This window comes from Pristiophorus japonicus, chromosome 14 (genome assembly GCF_044704955.1).
Source record: "Pristiophorus japonicus isolate sPriJap1 chromosome 14, sPriJap1.hap1, whole genome shotgun sequence".
NCBI classification, from domain to species: domain Eukaryota; kingdom Metazoa; phylum Chordata; class Chondrichthyes; family Pristiophoridae; genus Pristiophorus; species Pristiophorus japonicus.
Window position 1 is genome coordinate 25,689,526 of NC_091990.1, and position 22,401 is coordinate 25,711,926.

Genomic DNA, 22,401 nt, shown 5'->3' on the forward strand with positions numbered 1-22,401 from the left:
ACAACACCCAGTCTAAGATGGCCTCCCCCCTAGTTGATTCCTCGACATATTGGTCTAGAAAACCATCCCTTATGCACTCCAGGAAATCCTCCTCCACCGTATTGCTTCCAGTTTGGTTAGCCCAATCTATGTGCATATTAAAGTCACCCATTATAACTGCTGCACCTTTATTGCATGCACCCCTAATTTCCTGTTTGATACCCTCCCCAACATCACTACTACTGTTTGGAGGTCTGTACACAACTCCCACTAACGTTTTTTGCCCTTTGATATTCTGCAGCTCTACCCATATAGATTCCACATCATCCAAGCTAATGTCCTTCCTAACTATTGCATTAATCTCCTCTTTAACCAGCAAAGCTACCCCACCTCCTTTTCCTTTTGTTCTATCCTTCCTGAATGTTGAATACCCCTGGATGTTGAGTTCCCAGCCCTGATCATCCTGGAGCCACGTCTCTGTAATCCCAATCACATCATATTTGTTAACATCTATTTGCACAGTTAATTCATCCACCTTATTACGGATACACCTTGCATTAAGACACAAAGCCTTCAGGCTTGTTTTTTTAACACCCTTTGTCCTTTTAGAATTTTTCTGTACAGTGGCCCTTTTTCTTTGCCTTGGGTTTCTCTGCCCTCCACTTTTCCTCATCTCCTTTCTGTCTTTTGCTTTTGTCTCCTTTTTGTTTCCCTCTGTCTCCCTGCATTGGTTCCCATCCCCCTGCCATATTAGTTTAACTCCTCTCTAACAGCACTAGCAAACATTCCCCCTAGGACATTGGTTCCGGTCCTGCCCAGGTGCAGACCGTCCGGTCTGTACTGGTCCCACCTCCCCCAGAACCTGTTCCAATGTCCCAGGAATTTGAATCCCTCCCTGCTGCATCACTGCTCAAGCCACGTATTCATCTGCGCTATCCTGCGATTCCTACTCTGACTAGCACGTGGCACTGGTAGCAATCCCGAGATTACTACTTTTGAGGTCCTACTTTTTAATTTAGCTCCTAGCTCCTTAAATTCGTTTCGTAGGACCTCATTCCTTTTTTTACCTATGTTGTTGGTACCAATGTGCACAACGACAACTGGCTGTTCTCCCTCCCTTTTTAGAATGTCCTGCACCCGCTCCGAGACATCCTTGACCCTTGCACCAGGGAGGCAACATACCATCTTGGAGTCTCGGTTGCGGCCGCAGAAACGCGTATCTATTCCCCTCACAATTGAATCCCCTATCACTATCGCTCTCCCACTCTTTTTCCTGCCCTCCTGTGCAGCAGAGCCAGCCATGGTGCCATGAACTTGGCTGCTGCTGCCCTCCCCTGATGAGTCATCCCCCCCAACATTACCCAAAGTGGTGTATGTGTTTTGCAGGGGGATGACTGCAGGGGACACCTGCACTACCTTCCTTGCACTGCTCTTGCTGTTGGTCACCCATTCCCTATCTGGCCGTGTACCCTTTACCTGCGGTAAGACCAACTCGCTACACGTGCTACTCACGTCATTCTCAGCATCGTGGATGCTCCAGAGTGAATCCACCCTCAGCTCCAATTCCGCAACGCGGTCCGTCAGGAGCTGGAGGCGGATACATTTCCCACAGATGTAGTTGTCAGGGACACTGGAAGTGTCTCTGAGTTCCCACATGGTACAGGAGGAGCATATCATGTGACCGCGCTCTCCTGCCATGACTTAACCCTTAGATACACTTAAATTGGCAACAACAATGTTCAAAGTTACTCACTGTTATAGAAGAGAAAAAAGAAAAACTACTCGCCAATCAGTTACCCCCTTGGCTGTGACGTCACCTTTCTATTTCTTTCTACTTTTTTGCCTTCTCCCTGTAGCTGCACAAGCACGCCTCACCGACGCACCTCCTCGACACTGGGCCCCGGACTCCCTGCTGTGCCTTTTATAGGCCTCTCACCGAAGTCCCGACTGCCTCTCCACGCACCTCCGACGCTGGGCACCCCGGACTCCCTGCTGTGACTTTTATATACCTCTCACCGAAGTCCCGACTGCCTCACCACGCACCTCCGACGCTGGGCCCCGGACTCCCTGCTGTGCCTTTTATAGGCCTCTCCATTTAGTTTATATTGCCAATCCTCATTCTTCCTTCCAAAATGCATAATTTTTATATTTATTTGTTCCGGGATGTGGGCGCCACCGGCAAGACCAGCATTTATTGCCCATCCATAATTGCGCTTGAGAAGGTGGTGAGCCGCCGCCTTGAACTGCTGCAGTCCTTGTGGTGAAGTACTCCCACATTGCTGTTGGAGAGAGTTCCAGGATTTTGATCCAGCGATATATTTCAAGTCAGGATGGTGTGTAACTTGGAGGGGAACTTGGAGGTGGGGGGATTCCCATACACCTGCTGCCCTTGTCCTTCTAGGTGGTCGCGGTCGCGGGTTTGGGAGGTGCTGTCGAAGAAGCTTTGGTGAGTTGCTGCAGTGCATCTTGTAGAGGGAACATACTGTTGGGCTGCTTTGTCCTGTTTGGTGTCGAGCTTCTTGTGATGTTGGAGTTGCACTCATCCAGGCAAGTGGAGAGTATTCCAGCGCAATCCTGACTTGTGTCTTGTAGATGGTGGAAAGGCTTTGGGGACTCAGGAGGTAAGACACTCGCCACAGAATACCCAGCCTCTGACCCGCTCTTGTTTCCACAGAATTTATGTGGCTGGTCTAGTTAAGTTTCTGGTCAGTGATGACACCAGGATGTTGATGGTGGGATATTCAGTGATGGTAATGTCATTGAATATCAAGGGGAGGTGGTTAAACTCTCGCTTGTTGGCATTGGTCATTGCCTGGCACTTGTGTGGCGCAAATGTTACTTGCCACTTATCAGCCCAAACCTGAATGTCGTCCAGGTCTTGCTGCATTCAGGCATGGATTACTTCATTATGTGAGGAGCTGCAAATGGCAGTGAACACTATGCAGTCATCTTATAAATCTCCACTTGTGACCTTATGATGAAGGGATGGTAATTGATGAAGCAGCTGAAGATGGTTGGGCCTAGGATCAACTGCAGCGATATCATGGGGCTAGGATGATTGACCTCCAACAACCACAACCATCTTCCTTTGTGTTAGGTATAACTCCAGCCAGTGGAGAATTTTCCCCCTGATTCCCATTGACTTCAATTTTACTCGGGCTTCTTGATGCCACACTCAGTCAAATGCTGCCTTGATGTCAAGGGCAATCACTCTCACCTCACCTCTGGAATTCAGCTCTTTTGTGCATGTTTGGATCAAGGTTGTAATGAGGTCTGGAGCCGAGTGGTCCTGGCAGAACCCAAACTGAGCATCAGGAGACAGTATGATTGGGAGATTTGGGTGGAGAACGATACGAGGAAGTGGTCAGAGATGGCCTCATCTGCGATTGTCACGATGCGAGTAGCGAGGCCACGAGAGATGGCAACTTCGAGCGGGTGGCCGTGAATATGGGTTGGGGAGTTTACATGGAGGAAGAAATTAAGGGGGGATAGGAGGTTATTGGTGAGTAAGTGCCGCTTGATAGCACTGTTGACCGTACCTTCCATCACCTTGCTGATGATTGAGAGTAGACTGATGGGGCGGTAATTGGCCAGATTGGATTTACCTGCTTTTTGTGGACAGGACATACCTGGGCAGTTTTCCACATTGTCTGATCGATGCCAGTGTTGTAGCTGTACTGGAACAGCTTGGCTAGAGGCACGACTCCTTCTGGAGCACAAGTCTTCAGCAGCACGACAGCCGGGATGTTGTCGGAGTCCATAGGCTTTGCTATATCCAGTGTGTTCAGCCGTTTCTTGATATCACGTGGAGTGAATTGAATTGGCTGAAGACTGGCTTCTGTGATGGTGGGGTTCTCAGGAGGAGGCCGCTATGAATCATCCACCAGGCACTTCTAGCTGAAGGTGGTTGCAAATGCTTCAGCCTTGTCTTTTGCATTTATTCCACCCCTCTCGAGTCACATTTAAAAGACTCATTCTCTACCGCCCACCCAAGTACCATCAAGATTTTATTACCGATATTTCTTCACTACTTTCCTCCCACTGCACCAAACGACTTCTCATCCTCGGTGATTTCAACCTCCAGCTCAATTCATCATGCTCGCGCTCTCCTGCATTCAGTAGCCTCCTATTCTCCCTTAATCTCTTCCTCCATGTAAACTTCCCAACCCATATTCACGGCCACCCGCTCGACCTTGCCATCTCTTGTGGCCTCGCTACTTGCATTGTGTCAATCGCAGATGAGGCCATCTCTGACCACTTCCTCGTATCATTCTCCACTCAAATCTCCCAATCCTACCTCTTTCAGTGTCTGCCTGGAAAAAACTGTCTCCTAACTCTCTTACAACTGCACTTATGAACTTCCAATTGACCATCCTTTGGCCCTCCAGTCACCATGACATTTCTGCAGCTACTGAACTGCTGAATCACTCCCTCACCACCACCTTTGATGCACTAATCTCTGTTAAAACATCTTCACTCCCTTCAGTCCAAGGGATGCAGACTTGAACGGATATGGTGGACAACTGGTTTAGCCATTCACCGCCAGATCTGGCTGGACCACATAAAGCATTATCTGCCAAAATTGCTCACTATTCCAGAATCATTCTAGAATGCAAATATAAACCCCGGCTTCTATTCTCCATTCCTAACCGTCTTTTTAAACCTCTCTCCCGTCTCCACCTTCACCTCCGACAATAAGTGTGAGGTGCTCATGGACTTCTTTGTCTCTAAGATTGAGACCATCCGTTCAGCTGCCTCTTCCTCTTCCCTTCCTTCCCCTAGCCCACCAAGCCATACTTCCTCTAAGGATCCCCCCTGACCTCACATCTTTCTCCAGTTTCTCTCCGATCTCCTCTCATGCCCTCTCCGAGCTCATCCTGTCCATGAGACCCACTTCCTGCTCCCTTGACCCTATTCCCACCAAACTGCTGACCACACAACTTCCTTTTCTGGCTCGCATGTTAGCTGACGTTGTTAACGGTTCTCTCTTCTCGGATAATCTCCCCCCTCCCTCAAATCTGCCATCATCACCCCTCTCCTCAAAAAAGCCAACCGTCGACCTCTACGTCCTTGAAACCTACCACCCCATCTCCAACCTCCCGTACCTCTCCAAAGTGCTTGAACATGTTGTTACCTCCCAAATCCGTGCCCATCTTTCCCGCAATTCCATGTTTGAATCCCTCCAATCCAGTTTCCGCGCCTGCCACAGTACCAAAACGGCTCTCATCAAAGTCACAAATGACATCTTTTGTGACTGTGACAAAGGCAAACTATCCTTCCTCATCCTTCTTGACCTGTCTGCAGCCTTTGAAACGGTTGACCACTCTATCCTTTCACCAACGCCTCTCCACCGTCGTCCAGCTGGGTGGGACTGCACTCACCTGGTTCCATTCTTATCTATCTAATCGTAACCAGAGAATCACCTGCAATGGCTTCTCTTCCTGCCCCCGTATTAACCCCCAAGTATCTATCCTTGGCCCCCTCCTATTTCTTATCTACCTGTTTTAAAACACTTTAAAAGTATTAATCTGCGGCAGTTGGTGAGAGGCGGGAGCAGTGTCGGAGCGGCCTATAAAAGACCCAGCGGGAGTCGAGAGCCAGCGGCAGTTGGTGAGAGGCGGGAGCAGTGTCGGAGCGGCCTATAAAAGGCCCAGCGGGAGCTCGAGAGCCAGCGGCAGTTGGTGAGAGGCGGGAGCAGTGTCGGAGCGGCCTATAAAGGCCCAGCGGCAGTTGGTGAGAGGCGGGAGCAGTGTCGGAGCGGCCTATAAAGGCCCAGCGGGAGCTCGAGAGCCAGCGGCAGTTGGTGAGAGGCAGGAGCAGTGTCGGAGCGGCCTATAAAGGCGTACTTGTGCAGCTACAGCGGGAGAGAAAGCAAAAAAGAAGTAGAAAGGAATCAAAAGGTGATGTCACAGCCAATAGGGTAAGTGATTGGCTGGTGATTGGTGAGTAGCTTTTCTTTTTCTTTTTATATCAGTAAGTAAACTGTAACATTGTTATTACCAATTTAAGGGTATCTAATGGGTTAAGGCATGGCGGGAGAGCTCGGTCAGGTGATATGCTCCTCCTGTGCCATGTGGGAACTCGGGGACGCTTCCGGTGTCCCTGACGACTACGTGTGTGAGAAGTGTATCCGCCTCCATCTCCTGACTGACCGCGTTGCGGAATTGGAGCTGAGGGTGGATTCACTCTGGAGCATCCACGATGCTGAGAATGACATAAGTGGCACGTGTAGTGAGTTGGTCTTACCTCATGAGAAGGATCCACAGCCAGCTAGGGAATGGAAGAGCAGCAGGAAGAGTAGTACAAAGAAGGTAGTGCAGGGGTCCCATCTGGTCATCCCCCTGCAAAACAGATACACTGTTTTGAGTGCTGTTGAGGGAGATGACTCATCAGGGGAGAGCAGCAGCAGCCAAGTTCATGGCACCGTGGCTGGCTCTGTTGCACAGGAGGGCATAAAAAAGAGTGGGAGAGCGATAGTGATAGGGGATTCAATCATAAGGGGAATAGATAGGTGTTTCTGCGGCCGTAATCGAGACTCCAGGATGGTATGTTGCCTCCCTGGTGCAAGGGTCAAGGATGTCTCCGAGCGAGTGCAGGACATTCTAAAAAGGGAGGGAGAACAGCCAGTTGTCGTGATGCACATTGGTACCAATGACATAGGTAAAAAAAAAGGGATGAGGTCCTACGAGACGAATTTAAGGAGCTAGGAGCTAAATTTAAAAAGTAGGACCTCAAAAGTAGTAATCTCGGGATTGCTACCAGTGCCACATGCTAGTCAGAGTAGGAATCGCAGGATAGCACAGATGAATACGTGGCTTGAGCAGTGGTGCAGCAGGGAGGGATTCAAATTCGCGGGTCATTGGAACAGGTTCTGGGGGAGCTGGGACCAGTACAAATTGGACGGTCTGCACTTGGGTAGGACCGGAACCAATGTCCTAGGGGGAGTGTTTGCTAGTGCTGTTGGTGAGGAGTTAAATTAATATGGCAGGGGGATGGGAACCAATACAGGGAGACAGAGGGAAACAAAAAGGAGACAAAAACAAAAGACAGAAAAGAGATGAGTAAAAGTGGAGGGCAGAGAAACCAAAGGCAAGAAACAAAAAGGGCCACTGAATATAAAAGGGCTGCAGGAGTGGTCAAAACTAAAAATCATGGTTTAAAAACTAGGATGAAAACACTCTACCTAAATGAACGCAGCATTCGAAATAAAGTAAATGAGTTGACGGCACAAATCATTACAAATGGGTATGATTTGGTGGCCATTACAGAAACATGGTTGCAAGGTGGCCAAGACTGGGAATTAAACATACAGGGGTATCTGACGATTCGGAAAGATAGGCAAGAAGGGAAAGGAGGTGGGGTAGCTCTGTTAATAAAAGATGATATCAGGGCAGTTGTGAGGGATGATATTGGCTCCAATGAACAACATATTGAATCATTGTGGGTGGAGATTAGAGATAGTAAGGGGAAAAAGTCACTGGTGGGCGTAGTTTATAGGCCCCCAAATAATAACTTCACGGTGGGGTGGGCAATAATCAAGGGAATAATGGAGGCATGTGAAAAAGGAACGGCAGTAGTCATGGGGGATTTTAACCTACATATCGATTGGTCAAATCAAATCGCACGGGGTAGCCTGGAGGAGGAATTCATAGAATGCATACGGGATTGTTTCTTAGAACAGTATGAAACAGAACCTACAAGGGAGCAAGCCATCTTAGATCTGGTCCTATGTAATGAGACAGGAAAAATAAACGATCTCCTCGTAAAAGATCCTCTCGGAATGAGTGATCACAATATGGTTGAATTTGTAATACAGATTGAGGATGAGGAAGTTGTGTCAGAAACGAGCGTACTATGCTTAAACAAAGGGGACTACAGTGGTATGAGGGCAGAGTTGGCTAAAGTAGACTGGAAACAAGGACTAAATGATGGCACAATTGAGGAACAGTGGAGGACTTTTAAGGAGCTCTTTCATAGTGCGCAACAAAAATATATTCCAGTGAAAAAGAAGGGCGGCAAGAGAAGGGATAACCAGCCGTGGATAACCAAGGAAATAAAGGAAAGTATCAAATCAAAGACCAATGCGTATAAGGTGGCCAAGGTTAGTGGGAAACTAGAGGATTGGGAAAATTTTAAGCAACAGCAAAGAATGACTAAAAAAGCAATAAAGAAAGGGAAGATCGATTACGAAGGTAAACTTGCGCAAAACATAAAAACAGATAGTAAAAGCTTTTACAGATATATAAAACGGAAAAGAGTGACTAAAGTAAATGTTGGTCCCTTAGAAGATGAAAAGGGGGATTTAATAATGGGAAATGTGGAAATGGCTGAGACCTTAAACAATTATTTTGCTTCCATATTCACAGTGGAAGACACAAAAACCATGCCAAAATTTGCAGGCCACAGGAATGTGGGAAGGGAGGACCTGGAGACAATCACTATCACTAGGGGGGTAGTGCTGGACAGGCTAATGGGACTGAAGGTAGATAAGTCCCCTGGTCCTGATGAAATGCATCCCAGGGTATTAAAAGAGATGGCGGAAGTTATAGCAGATGCATTCGTTATAATCTACCAAAATTCTCTGGACTCTGGGGAGGTACCAGCGGATTGGAAAGCAGCTAATGTAATGCCTCTGTTTAAAAAAGGGGGCAGGCAAAAGGCAGGTAACTATAGGCCGGTTAGTTTAACATCTGTAGTGGGGAAAATGCTTGAAACTATCATTAAGGAAGAAATAGCGGGACATCTAGATAGGGATAGTGCAATCAAGCAGACGCAGCATAGATTCATGAAAGGGAAATCATGTTTAACTAACTTACTGGAATTCTTTGAGGATATAACGAGCATGGTGGATAGAGGTGTACCGATGGATGTGGTGTATTTAGATTTCCAAAAGGCATTCAATAAGGTGCCACACAAAAGGTTACTGCAGAAGATAAAGGTACGCGGAGTCAGAGGAAATGTATTAGCATGGATAGAGAATTGGCTGGCGAACAGAAAGCAGAGAGTCGGGATAAATGGGTCCTTTTCCGGTTGGAAATCAGTGGTTAGTGGTGTGCCACAGGGATCAGTGCTGGGACCACAACTGTTTACAATATACATAGATGACCTAGAGGAGGGGACAGAATGTAGTGTAACAAAATTTGCAGATGACACTAAAAGCGGGTTGTGTAGAGGACTCAGAGAGGCTGCAAGGAGATTTGGATAGGTTAAGCGAATGGGCTAAGGTTTGGCAGATGGAATACAATGTCGGAAAGTGTGAGGTCATCCACCTTGGGGAAAAAAAACAGTGAAAGGGAATATTATTTGAATGGGGAGAAATTACAACATGCTGTGGTGCAGAGGGACCTGGGGGTCCTTGTGCATGAATCCCAAAAGGTTAGTTTGCAGGTGCAGCAGGTAATCAGGAAGGCGAATGGAATGTTGGCCTTCATTGCGAAAGGGATGGAGTACAAAAGCAGGGAGGTCTTGCTGCAACTGTATAAGGTATTGGTAAGGCCGCACCTGGAGTACTGCGTGCAGTTTTGGTCACCTTACTTAAGGAAGGATATACTAGCTTTGGAAGGGGTACAGAGACGATTCACTAGGCTGATTCGAGAAATGAGGGGTTACCTTATGATGATAGATTGAGTAGACTGGGACTTTACTCCTTGGAGTTCAGAAGGATGAGGGGTGATCTTATAGAAACATTTAAAATCATGAAAGGGATAGACAAGATAGAGGCAGAGAGGTTGTTTCCATTGGTAGGGGAGACTAGAACTAGGGGGCACAGCCTCAAAATACGGAGGAGCCAATTTAAAACCGAGTTGAGAAAGAATTTCTTCTCCCAGAGGGTTGTGAATCTGTGGAATTCTCTGCCCAAGGAAGCAGTTGAGGCTAGCTCATTGAATGTTTTCGAGTCAAAGATAGATAGATTTTTAACCTATAAGGGAATTAAGGGTTACGGGGAGAGGGCGGGTAAGTGGAGCTGAGTCCACGACCAGATCAGCCATGATCTTATTGAATTGCAGAGCGGGCTCGAGGGGCTAGATGGCCTACTCCTGTTCCTAATTCTTATGTTCTTATGTTGACCCTTGGCGACATCACCTGAAAACAGCGTCAGTTTCCACGCTGATGACGCCCAGCTTTACCGCACTACCACATCTCTCGACCCCTCCACGGTCTCTAAATTGTCAGACTGCTTGTTCTGGATGAGCAGAAATTTTCTCCAATTCAATATTGGGAAGACCGAAGCCATTGTTTTTGGTCCCTGCCACAGACTCTATTCCCTAGCCACTGACTCCATCTCTCCCCCCAACTTCTGTCTGAGGCTGAACCAGACTGTTCGCAAGCTTGGTGTCATATTTGACCCTGAAATGAGTTTGAGTAAATATCCACAGCATAATTAAGTCCACCTATTTCCACCTCCGTAACATTGACTGTCTCTGCCCTTGCCTCAGCTCATCCGCTGCTGAAGCCTCATTTTTAGATACTCCTGGTGTTGCTCCTGGCATGCTCTTCCGCACTCCTCACTGAACCAGGGTGCTCTCCCGGTTTGATGGTAATGGTAGTGTGAGGGATGTGCCGGGCCATGAGGTTGCAGATTGTGGTGGAATACAATTCTGCTGCTGCTAATGGACAAAAGCGCCTCATGGATTCCCAGTTTTGCGCTGCTAGATCTGTTCTGAATCTAACCCAGCAGAGGAGCGGGAAGGTTGTGGCGGACTTGCGATGAGTGATCAGGGCAGAGGAGTGATGAAGGATTGTGGCTGAGATTCTGTGGGTGATCGGCGAATGTTTGGTGCAGAGGGAGATCATGGCGGAGGTGTGGCGAGTGTTTTTGAGGTGGAATAGCGGTGAGGGATCATGGCGGAGGTGCAGCGAATGAGGGTGCGGGGCCCAGAAGAGCCGAGGTCCTGGAGACCTGCTCTGCTGCATGGACCTAGTGTGCACACTGCGATATGTGTGCACACTAGGTCCATGCAGCAGAGCAGGTCTCCAGTTGTTCTGCTTAACCCTTGCCACTGGATAAAGGCCTAGCTTTGTCAAGCCCGTGTGGTGGCTGGTGTGCAACGGTCACCACACGTTAAAAAAATCCATGCACAGGCATCTTCCACCCCCTCAATTGGAGTTCAAGACTGGAACATCGGGTCCTTCATTGAAACATCTGTGAACTCATGTGGAAGCAAGTCATCCTCGTTCGGGGGACCGCCTATGATGATGAGTGCCACACAACACGATGGAGGGTGTCTTTGTTTACACAAGGACGGTGATCACTGCTTCCAAACTGTCATTGACAGATGCATCTGCGACAGGCAGATTGGTGAGGACGAGGTCAAGTAGATTTTTCCCTCGTGTTGGTTTTCTCATCACCTGCTGCAGGCCCAGTTTGTCAGTTATGTCCTTCAGGACTCGGCCAGCTCGGTCAGTAGTGGTGCTACTGAGCCACTCTTGGTAATGGATATTGAAGTCCCCACCCAGAGTACATTCTGTGCCTTTGCTATGTTCAGTGCTTCTTCCAAATGGTGTTCAGCATGGAGGAGTACTGATTCATCAACTGAGGGAGGGAGGTATGTGGTAATGTGAGGGATATGCTGGGTCTTGAGGTTGCAGATGGGGTCCGGAGTCATTGTTGAGGATTCCCTGGGCCGCCCCCTCCTGACTTTATACCACTGTACTGCCACCTTGGGTGGGTATCGCCTGCCGGTGGGACAGGACATACCCAGGGATGGTGATGGAGGAGTCTGGGACATTGGCTGAAAGGTATGATTCTGTGAGTATGATTAGGTCAGGCTGTATACAGTATATACAGTCAGGCTGTATATAGATGAGTCTGGTACAGCTCTCCCAATTTTGGCACAAGTCACCAGATGTTAGTGAGGTGAACTTTGTAGGGTCGACTGGGTTGGGTGTGCCGTTGTCATGTCTGAAGATGGTGCCAAGGTCTATGCTGGGTGGTCCGTCCGGTTTTATTATTGCTTCTTGTAGCTGTTTGTTACAACTGAGTGGCTTGCTAGGCCATTTCAGAGGGCAGTTAAGAGTCAACCACATTGCTGTGGGTCTGGCATCACATAGGCCAGACCAGATATGGACGACAGATTTCCTTCCCTGAAGGACATTAGTGAACCAGATGGGTTTTTACAACAATTCGGTAGTTTCATGGTCACCATTACTGACACTAGCTTTCATACCCGCTTTCCTTAAATTTCATCTGCCATGTGTCTGCCCATTTCACTCAGTCTTCCCTGAGGAAATCATGCAGCGTTGCCCTGGATTGCCTCCGATAAGCACAACCATCTTACTTTGTGTCAGGTATAACTCCAATCACTTGGAAGATTTCCCCTTAAATCCTAATGGCCTCAGTTTTACTAAGATTCCTTGGTGCCATACTTGAGCGAATGCTTTCTTGATGTCGAGAGCAACTATTCGCACCTGTCCTTGGGCATTCATCTCTTGCACTCGCTGTGTAAGAAGATGAGATTCTGGGAAGCATTTTAACCTAGCCTGTCTGGCGGAACACTGACTGTATTGGATCGGTTGTAGGTTTTGCACCCCGCCCGATTTTATTTGGACTGTATTATCTGGGGAAAACACTGGGCAGTAGATACGGCCCTGCGGACAGGAGACTTCAAAGCTTCAAATGTCCAATGAGCTTAGTTGGTAGTGCTGTTGCCTCTGAATGAAGATTCTAAAACATAAGCACATAGAACTAGATTTTCTGCTTATTCATAATCCTGTTTTCTAGACTGGCCGTGCAGTGCAGTGCAGTACTGAAGGACTGCAACATTGTTAGGAGTGGTGTCCTTCAGATGAGACGTAAAACCAAAGCCCTATCTCCTGGTTCAGGTGGATGCTAAAAATCCTATGTCACTATTTGAAATGCAGGGAATTCTCCCAGTCTCCTGGCCAATATCCTTCCCTCAACCAACACCACCAAAACAGATTAGCCTGGTCATCCATCTCACTGCTGTTTGTGGAACTTTCTGTGCAAAATTCCAGCTGTGTTTATTTACTTAACAAGAGCACAATTTAATTAACTGTATGTGAGGAATTTGCACTGTTTCTAAGAAATGAAGTCACTATCTAAATACAAATTCTCTCTTCCTTCGCCCACTTCCTTTCTTAGAAGCTGAGAGAGATTAAGGAACTCTACCTTCCTCTACTATGGTTTTGTACATCAGCCATTCCTCCTTAATGCTCCTCCCCTCAGTATTGTCAGATCCCAGTCCTCTCATCCCCCAGTGCTGCCAGAACCCAGACCGCTCCTTCATCATGCCCCCACAACATTTTCCCATTCCGCCCTGCACACCAAATCCCCAAGTTTCTCTCTCACCTTTGCATGCTGCACCAGCTCTTAGACAGAATGTTTATTTACACCCAATCCCAGTTCCCAACTCCAACCCAGTATAAGTTTGCTTATATCTTGCTACAGATCCGAGGCTTCAACCATGGTAAGATACAGAAACTGAGTACATTAGTAAAGGAATATGTGTGAGCTGCAGATAGACAGAAGAGAAAAACACAAAGGAGTAACAGATAGAATGAGACAAACTGAGTGATAGAGACAGCATAATGCAAAAACTAAGAGCAATGCAGAGAGAGAGAGAAACAGTGGAATACAAACAGAAGGACAGAGAAAGGAACAAAGAATTAGAGTGGGAAAGAAGCAGTGAAATAGTTACAGGAAGAGAGACACAATTTTGAGTAATGCCTTGGGAGGTTAACTAATATTGTACAATACACCATGCTTGCTGGGCATAACATCCAGTATATAATGTAACAAATGTATCCTGTACATTATCACATATTTTGTGTTATTGGACATAATGTTCTGTTATATTACAACACCGTATGCTGCTGGATGTAAATTTCAAATGTATCTGTTTAATCTTGTAACATTGGTGTGAAGTGCCGTGAGATGTTTTACTATGTTACAGGCGCTATATAAATAAAAGTTGTTGTTGTTGGATAAAATGCTTCTTTATAATTATATAACACATTGCACGTTAATGGGCGCAATGCTCCTGTATAATATTGTGGATCTAATGCATCGTGGCCTTGGCACTGCACCATGGGATATTAATATTATTTGTTAACATAGCAGAAAGAGGAATTTCAGATGAATGCGTTAAGTATTTGCACATTAGTATCCCATGGCAGGATTTCAGAGCACATTTGTTACTGGATGTAACACTCCTGTGTATAATTACACAATAATAATACATTGTGATCAATGGATATTCTAGCCCTTATATCTATCTGTACAGTAGATTTGAAAGTGTTTATTACATCAGATATCATGCTTTGTCTCTTAACGTATGTGGGTTACAGAGATGTAACAGTCCTGTGTATATTGTGTATTAACTCTGCGTGTGTTATTTGGAACAGGACACCTGAATACATTAGAAAACACACTGTATAATTGGAAGTGTTGCGCCTGGCACACACCCACAGTGTGTGGAAAATGTATATCATATGTCACACTTGAAAATGTCACACATGCAAATTGTATGTTACACCTGATTTATTCAAATAGCTGTTATCTGCTAAGTTAACCATGCTGATTTGCTGAAGTGCAGACACAAAAAAATGCCAAGTCGCACAAACTGACCAATCAAATCATGCATTTTTTCTTCAAAGCTACCAGGAAACTACAACTGCGGCAAAATGAAGTAAACAAATCACTCAAACAATGTTCTCTGATTTCTTTTGGTTTTGTTATTTCCTGGGTCAGCCATCTATAACTAATAAAATACAACTTACAACAAGTCAATAAACACGAGTAATCTGCAAAATAAAATTAAAACCTACCCATGTCCAAGTCATGTTGTAAATCCATCCAATGATTGTTGCTGTTTGAAGCCTTTCACGGGCTTGTTTTCCTCCTTTCCTGAAGCCTGCCTTGATTAACTCTCGTTGCCACTGATCACTCTTTTGTTTGCAGTACTTACATTCAACACAAGAATAAACCGCTGTCTGTGCACAGAGTAGGTGGACAATCAGTGTTGGCGTAGTATATATCTGTGTGAGGTAGATCTTTATCTTCACCACCGAGATGGTAATCTGGAGGAGCAGATCACGTCCTTTACAGAACCCATCAAATTTTCATACCATCCCATTTCAATGCAATGAAAATCTGAGAGGTTCTGTAAGGACACGTGATCTGTCCCACCAGATTACCATCCAGGTGGTGAAGGTGAAAATATGCCATATATATACACTCACACACGAGATATCACACTGAAAAGGATTTAAAAGAAAAGGCCTATTGGTTTCTTCTGACCTGGAGTCAGAAATGTATAATTACCCGAATTGTACAAGCAAATTCCTTCACCAACAACAATTAACCTCTATTGGACCCAGGTTGTCCTGCATAGACAGCATTAGCCTGCTTGGATGTAACAAGATAGAAAGATTAAACACAACTCAGCCTTAAGACAATAATAGCATTGCACCTATATCGACTGCCACAGGAATTTAGAAAGTAATCAGTAATAACGCATTGTGCATTCCAGTATATGTTCTATAATAATGCAGTGTGTTATTGGCCACAGTATGCCTTTCTATATTATTTAACTCACTGCACGTGCTGTGTGTTGTTTTTATAGGTGAGCACATGCAGGTAACAAGTCAGATTTCTGAAGGGAGCACTATGACTTCATGCGATGGAGGGGAGGTGGTAAGTGACAGTTCACCAACTCCCCAATCGCCGAGAATAACTGAACCTCACAGTTTTGAAGACAGAATGAAATATGATTCTGACCATGAGGCTATGCAAAGATCACCATTAGCAGCTGATGAGAGATCGGTGAGTACCAAGTGTTGTGTTGTACCATTGTTTATCATGAAATTTGTGCACGTTTCAGCTGTTTGTTCCAGGAAGTGTTTAAGTCAGTCAATATAAATAGAAGTCATTTCACAAAAAATAATGAAAAAGGCAGTATTAGTATTGCCCAATGTCAACACCAAACACTCCCAGGTCAGAAGTGGGGATATTTGCTGATGATTGCACAGTGTTCAGTTCCATTCGCAACTCCTCTGATAATGAAGCAATCCATGCCTGCATGCAGCAAAACCTGGACAACATCCAGGCTTGGGCTGATAAGTGGTAAGTAACATTCGCTCCACACAAGTGCCAGGCAACGACCATTTCTAACCAGACAGAGTCTAACCACCTCCTCGACATTCAATGGTATTACCATTGTCAAATCCTCTACCATCACATCCTGGGGGTCACTATTGACCAGAAACTAAACTGGACCAGACACACAAATACTGTGGCTGCAAGAACAGGTCAGAGGCTGGGTATTCTGTGGTGAGTGATTCTGCTCCAGACTCCCCAGAGACTTTCCACAAGGCACAAGTGAGGAGTGTGATGGCATACTCTTCTCACAGGTCGGGGCCTCCACACTGCGAGAAACCACCAGCCGCAGGGCGGGGCCATAAAAGGAGCGGAGGTGCGGTGGATTGGGGGCAGCATGGAGGGGTGCAACTTCAGGGAGCAGTGCGAGCTGGTGCAGGAAGGTGACGACTTGGAGAAGGGCGATTGGATTGGACCTCACCAAAATTAAGGTCGCTGAATGGAGGAGGGGCAGGTACAGCAGGAGAGGCAGCAAGCAGCAGCGGAGCGGCAAAGTCGGGGTGAAGGAGCGGCCTGAGATTGTAGAGTGACGTGATCGGGGCCCAGGAGAGGCGTGAGTTCGGGGTCCAGAAGAGGCGAGGGCTCGGGGGCAGCTCGGCCCAGCCCACACTGCGATATGTGTGCACACTAGATCCGTGCAGCAGAGCTGGCCTTCAGTCATCCTTGCCACTGGAACAAGACCTAGCTCTGTCAAGCCCGTGTGGTGGCTGTGTTAAAATGATCCACGCACAGGCATCTTACACCCTTCAATATGTGGTTTGGAACCTGGAATGTTAGGTCCTTCATTGAAACACCTGTGAACACACCCCTTTTTGGTGTTCAAAGCAAGTCATCCTTGAAACGAGGGACTGCCTAAGAAGGAATACTCTCCATTTGCCTGGATGAGAGCAGCTCCAACAACACAAAAACACGAACAACACAAAAACACCACCACCATCCAGGACAAAGCAGTCCGCTTGATTGACACCCTAGCCACCACCTTAAACATCTGCTCCTTCCACCACTGGTGCAATGTGGCTGCAGTGTGCATCATCTACAAGATGCACTGCAGCAACTTGCCAAGGATTTCGACAACATCTCCCAAAACCCACGACCACTACTACCTAGAAGGACAAGGGCAGCAAATGCAAGGGGATACCACCACCTTCAAGTCACACACCATCCTGACTTGGAAATATATTGCCGTACCTTCATTGTCACTGGGTCAAAATCCTGGAATTTCCTACTTAACAGCACTGTGGGAGTACCTTCACCACATGGACTGCAGCAGTTCAAGAAGGCGGCTCACCACCACCTTCTCAAGGGCAATTGGGGATAGGCAATAAAAATGCTGGCCTTGCCAGCGATGCCCACATCTGAGAATGAATTTTAAAAAGTACTGCATAGGTTAGATACAGAGTAAAACTCCCTTTACACTGTCCCATCGTTAGATAATAATGACTCTTATGTATATAGTGCCTTTAATGTAGTAAAATGTCCCAAGATGTTTCACAAGCAGTGTTACAAGACAAAACAGTTAAATTTGACACCGAGCCACAAAAGAAGAAATTAAAGCAGATGACCAAAAGCTTGGTTAAAGAGGTAGGCTTTAAGCAGCATCTTAAAGGATGAAAGAGAGGTGGAGAGGTTTAGGGAGAGAGTCCAGAGCTTGGGGCCCAAACAACTGAAGGCGCAGCCACTGATGGTTGAGCAGTTATAATGAGGGATGTTCAAGAGGGCAGAATTTGAGGAGTGCGGACATCTTGTGGGGTTGTGAAACTGAAAAAGATTCGAGATGGGGAGAGGCAAGGCCGTGGAGTGATTTGTAAACAAGGATGAGAATTTTGAAATCGAAGCATTGTTTATCCAGGAGCCAATGTAGGTCAGAAAGCATAGGGGTGATGGATGATTGTGACTTGGTGCGAGTTTTGGATGACCTCACGTTTACGTAGTGTAGAATGTGGGAGGCCAAACAGGAATGAGTTGGAGTAGTCAAGTCTAGAGGTAACAAAGGCATGAATGAGGGTTTCAGCAGCAGAAGAGCTGAGGCAGCGGTGAAGGCAGGCAATGTTCCGGAGGTGGCAAAAGACGGTTTTAGTTATGCCGCGAATATGTGGCTGGAAATTCATTTCGGGGTCAAAAATAACACCCAGGTTGTCTTGTTCACCCTCAGATTGATGCTCGGGAGAGGGATGGAGTCAGTGGTTAGGGAACACAGTTTGTGGCGGGGACCAAAGATAATGGCTTTGATTTTCCCAATAGTCAATTGGAGAAAATTTCTGCTCATCCAGTACTGGATGTCGGACAAGCAATCTGACAATTTAGGTACCAAGCAGGGATCGAGAAAAGTCATGGAGAGGTAAAACTGGGTGTCGTTGGCGTACATATGGAAACTGACTGTGTTTTCGGATGATATCGCCAAGGGGCAGCATATAGAGGAGAAATAAGATGGGGCCAAGGACAGATCCTTGGGGGAAACCAGAGGTAACTATGCGGGAGTGGGAAGAGAAGCCATTGCAAGAGATTTTCTGGCTATGATTAGATAAATAACATAGAAACATAGAAAATAGGTGCAGGAATAAGCCATTCGGCCCTTCGAGCCTGCACCGCCATTCAATGAGTTCATGGCTGAACATGCAACTTCAGTACACCATTCCTGCTTTCTCGCCATACCTCTTGATTCCCCCTAGTAGTAAGGACTACATCTAACTCCTTTTTGAATATATTTAGTGAATTGGCCTCAACAACTTTCTGTGGTAGAGAATTCCACAGGTTCACCACTCTCTGGGTGAAGAAGTTTCTCCTCATCTCGGTCCTAAATGGCTTACCCCTTATCCTTAGACTGTGACCCCTGGTTCTGGACTTCCCCAACATTGGGAACATTCTTCCTGCATCTAACCTGTCTAAACCCGTCAGAATTTTAAACGTTTCCATGAGATCCCCTCTCATTCTTCTGAACTCCAGTGAATACAAGCCCAGTTGGATCCAATCTTTCTTGATATGTCAGTCCCGCCATCCCGGGAATCAGTCTGGTGAACCTTCGCTGCACTCCCTCAATAGCAAGAATGTCCTTCCTCAAGTTAGGAGACCAAAACTGTACACAATATTCCAGGTGTGGCCTCACCAAGGCCCTGTACAACTGTAGTAACACCTCCCTGCCCCTGTACTCAAATCCCCTCTCTATGAAGGCCAACATGCCATTTGCTTTCTTAACCGCCTGCTGTACCTGCATGCCAACCTTCAATGACTGATGTACCATGACACCAAGGTCTCGTTGCACCTTCCCTTTTCCTAATGGAACTAGGAGAGTGCATTTCCACCTAGCTGGATGATGGTGGAGAGGTGTTGAATGAGGATAGAGTGGTCAACTGTGTCAAAGGCTGCAGACAGGTCCAGAAGGACGAAGAGGGACAAGTTTACCTTTGTCACACTCTCAAAGGATGTCATTTAGGACTTTAAAGAAAGCCGTTTCGGTACTGTGGTAGGGGCGAAAACCAGATTGAAGGGATTCAAACATTGAATTCATGGAAAGATGGTCATGGATTTGGGAGGCAACAACATGTTCAAGTACTTTGGACAGGAAAGGGAGGTTGGAGATGGGGTGATAGTGTGGGGTCAAGAGTTGTTTTTTGAGGAGAGGGGTGATGACAGCAGATTTGAAGGAGAGGGGAAGAGTACCTGAGGAGAGAGAACCATTAACAAAGACGACTAACATGGGAGCCAAAAAAGGAAGTTGGGTGGTCAGCAGTTTAGTGGGAATAGGGTCAAGGGAGCAGGAAGTGGGTCTCATGAACAAGATGAGCTTGGAGAGATCAAGCGGGGAGATCAAAGAGAAACTGGAGAAAGATGTGAGTTTAGGGCTAGGGCAGGTGGGAGCCTCAGATGAAGTTTGGCCCTGTGGGCTAGGTGAAGGAAGGGAACTCGCAGAGGCAGCTGATTGGATGGTCTCAATCTTTGAGATAAAGAAGTCCATGAGATACAGAATAACATTACCTCTACACAGTCCAATGGTTAGATACAGAGAAAAGCTCCTTCTACACTGTCCCATCAAACACTCCGAGGGCAGGTACAGCAGAGATTAGATCGAGTAAAGATTTTGTTTCTGTAGGCTGTCTCGAGAACACCATGGAGTCACAGAGGTCGCATCTAAAGTTCAAATCAACACACTTACTATTCACCCAACCTGGGTCAGGCTGCAACTGCTAGAACTCACAAGTTACCTGGAAGGACCTTTTGAACTAGTTTGACCCTCAGTGCTGTAGGTGAGCTGGCTTACTACACTGATTCACTGTCCTGTGCAGTTTGGAAGTGCCCTGCATCCTCATGTAGCATTATGGGACAGAACCATGACAAGTAATTTACAATCCTCCCAGATACATCCAATGACTTATGGCATTCGCTAACATTCCTGTTTATCTACAAAATCTTCACAAGCAGACAGCTCAGGAGTTATGTAAAACTCAGTGTTGTCTGCAGATGTTGGATAATGATTTCTCCAGATAGAAAACAAGCAGATTCTGACATCTTGAGGCAGAAGGGGGAATGAAAGCATAGACCTCAGCAGAATTAACACCAGCAAATTGAGGCATTAACCCAAGGTTTCAGCCGTGTTAGTTCTGTTCAGTCAGTAATCCTCAACTTCTCATCTCAAGATGGAATCCACAAAAATGGACAAACACAAGCCACTTCATAAAATTGTAATTCTGGGAACTCTTTTTGGTTTTAAGGAAGAATTCTGAATGCAAAACACACTTAAAATGAAACTATGAGCAAACAGGAAGCCTGGGGCTACAGGACCCGATACTGCAGGATATTGGACAATAGATCCAGTGATACTACTCATTCACCCATGAGCTCTCACACACACCAAGTAAAATGTGTAGAGAGTTTCCTGCTTTCATAGAGCCTGTAGTGATTGTTAAGAGCTGTTCAAGTTAATTCAAACATTGCACTGGTGCTGCTTTTTTTGCAGGGTCACAGTCCACTCACTACCTGCCCTGGAAAAAACAGTGTTAGGAGTCAATTTTTAAAATAATGTAACCTGAATTGGACAAGATAGGTTAAAGAAACAACAACAACTTGTATTTATATAGCACCTTTTAATGTAATGAAACGTCCCAAGGCGTTTCACAGGAGTATTATGAGACAAAGATTTTGACACCAAACCAGATCAGGAGAAATTAGGGCAGGTGACGAAAAGCTTGGTCAAAGAGGTAGGTTTTAAGGAGGATCTTGAAGGAGGAAACCGAGGTAGAGAGGAGGAGAGGTTTAGGCAGGGAATTCCAGAGCTTAAGGCATAGGCAACAGAAGGCACAGCCACCAATGGTTGAGCGATTATAATCAGGGGGGATTGTGGGGCTGGAGGAGATTAGAGATAGAGAGGGGCGAGGCTATGGAGGGATTTGAAAACAAGGATGAGAATTTTGAAATCGAGGCATTGCTTAACCCGTGAAGGAAAATGAAACCAAGACAAAGGGAATCAGCTAATGGAATCTTGTAGTCTGAGGTTCAGAGAGGTGGGTTTTCTTGATGTGAAGCTTGGGGTCAATGGCCAAATGTCCAGTCCCAGGCTTGTGTGCAGGTGCCATTGCCCTGGCCAAGCACTTCAGCGCAAGGTTTAGCGAAGTTGTTGAACTCTCTAGTGTGAGGTTAAGTACAGGCGCTGCCTGGGCTAGTTTTTGGAGAGTTTGTGCCAAACATCATAATCACAAGCTCAGTGTGGGCAGCAACACTCCTGCTCAGTAACATTCCATCTATGCCCCTTCCTGGCTTCACACCTTGCCTTTCTTTTTATTAATGACTTCAAAATTGTTAATTCAACTACTTCTCACTGTGTTGATGCCTCTGTGACTGACTAACTCCCCTGGCTTCTCCTCACTGTGTAGATAGATGCCCGTCATTGACTGACTGTCCCATCTTCTCCTCATCGTAATGATGCTCCTGTGACATAGAAACAGAAAATAGGTGCAGGAGTAGGCCATTTGGCCATTCGAGCCTGCACCACCATTTAATAAGATCATGGCTGATCATTCACCTCAGTACCCCTTCCCTGATTTCTCTCCATACCCGTTGATCTCTTTAGCCGTAAGGGCCATATCTAACTCCCTCTTGAACATATCCATAAAACTGGCATCAACAACTCTCTGCGGTAGAGAATTCCACAGGTTAACAACTCTCTGAGTGAAGAAGTTTCTCCTCATCTCAATCCTAAATGGCTTATCCCTTATCCTTAGACTGTGTCCCCTGGTTCTGGACTTCCCCAACATCGGGAACATTCTTCCTGCATCTAACCTGTCCAGTCCTGTCAGAATTTTGCATGTTTCTGT

General features: G+C 46.3%; 1 protein-coding gene across 4 annotated transcripts in view; it reads left to right on the forward strand.

Annotated features, from left to right (window-relative positions):
* Positions 1–22,401, forward strand: part of LOC139279788 (connector enhancer of kinase suppressor of ras 1-like) — a 157,422-nt gene that overhangs the window by 101,507 nt on the left and 33,514 nt on the right. For all 4 annotated transcript variants that reach the window (XM_070899006.1, XM_070899003.1, XM_070899005.1 and 1 more), the window contains one exon: positions 15,564–15,763. In XM_070899006.1, the coding sequence (XP_070755107.1) occupies positions 15,564–15,763 (200 nt within the window). The remainder of the gene's footprint in view (positions 1–15,563; positions 15,764–22,401) is intronic.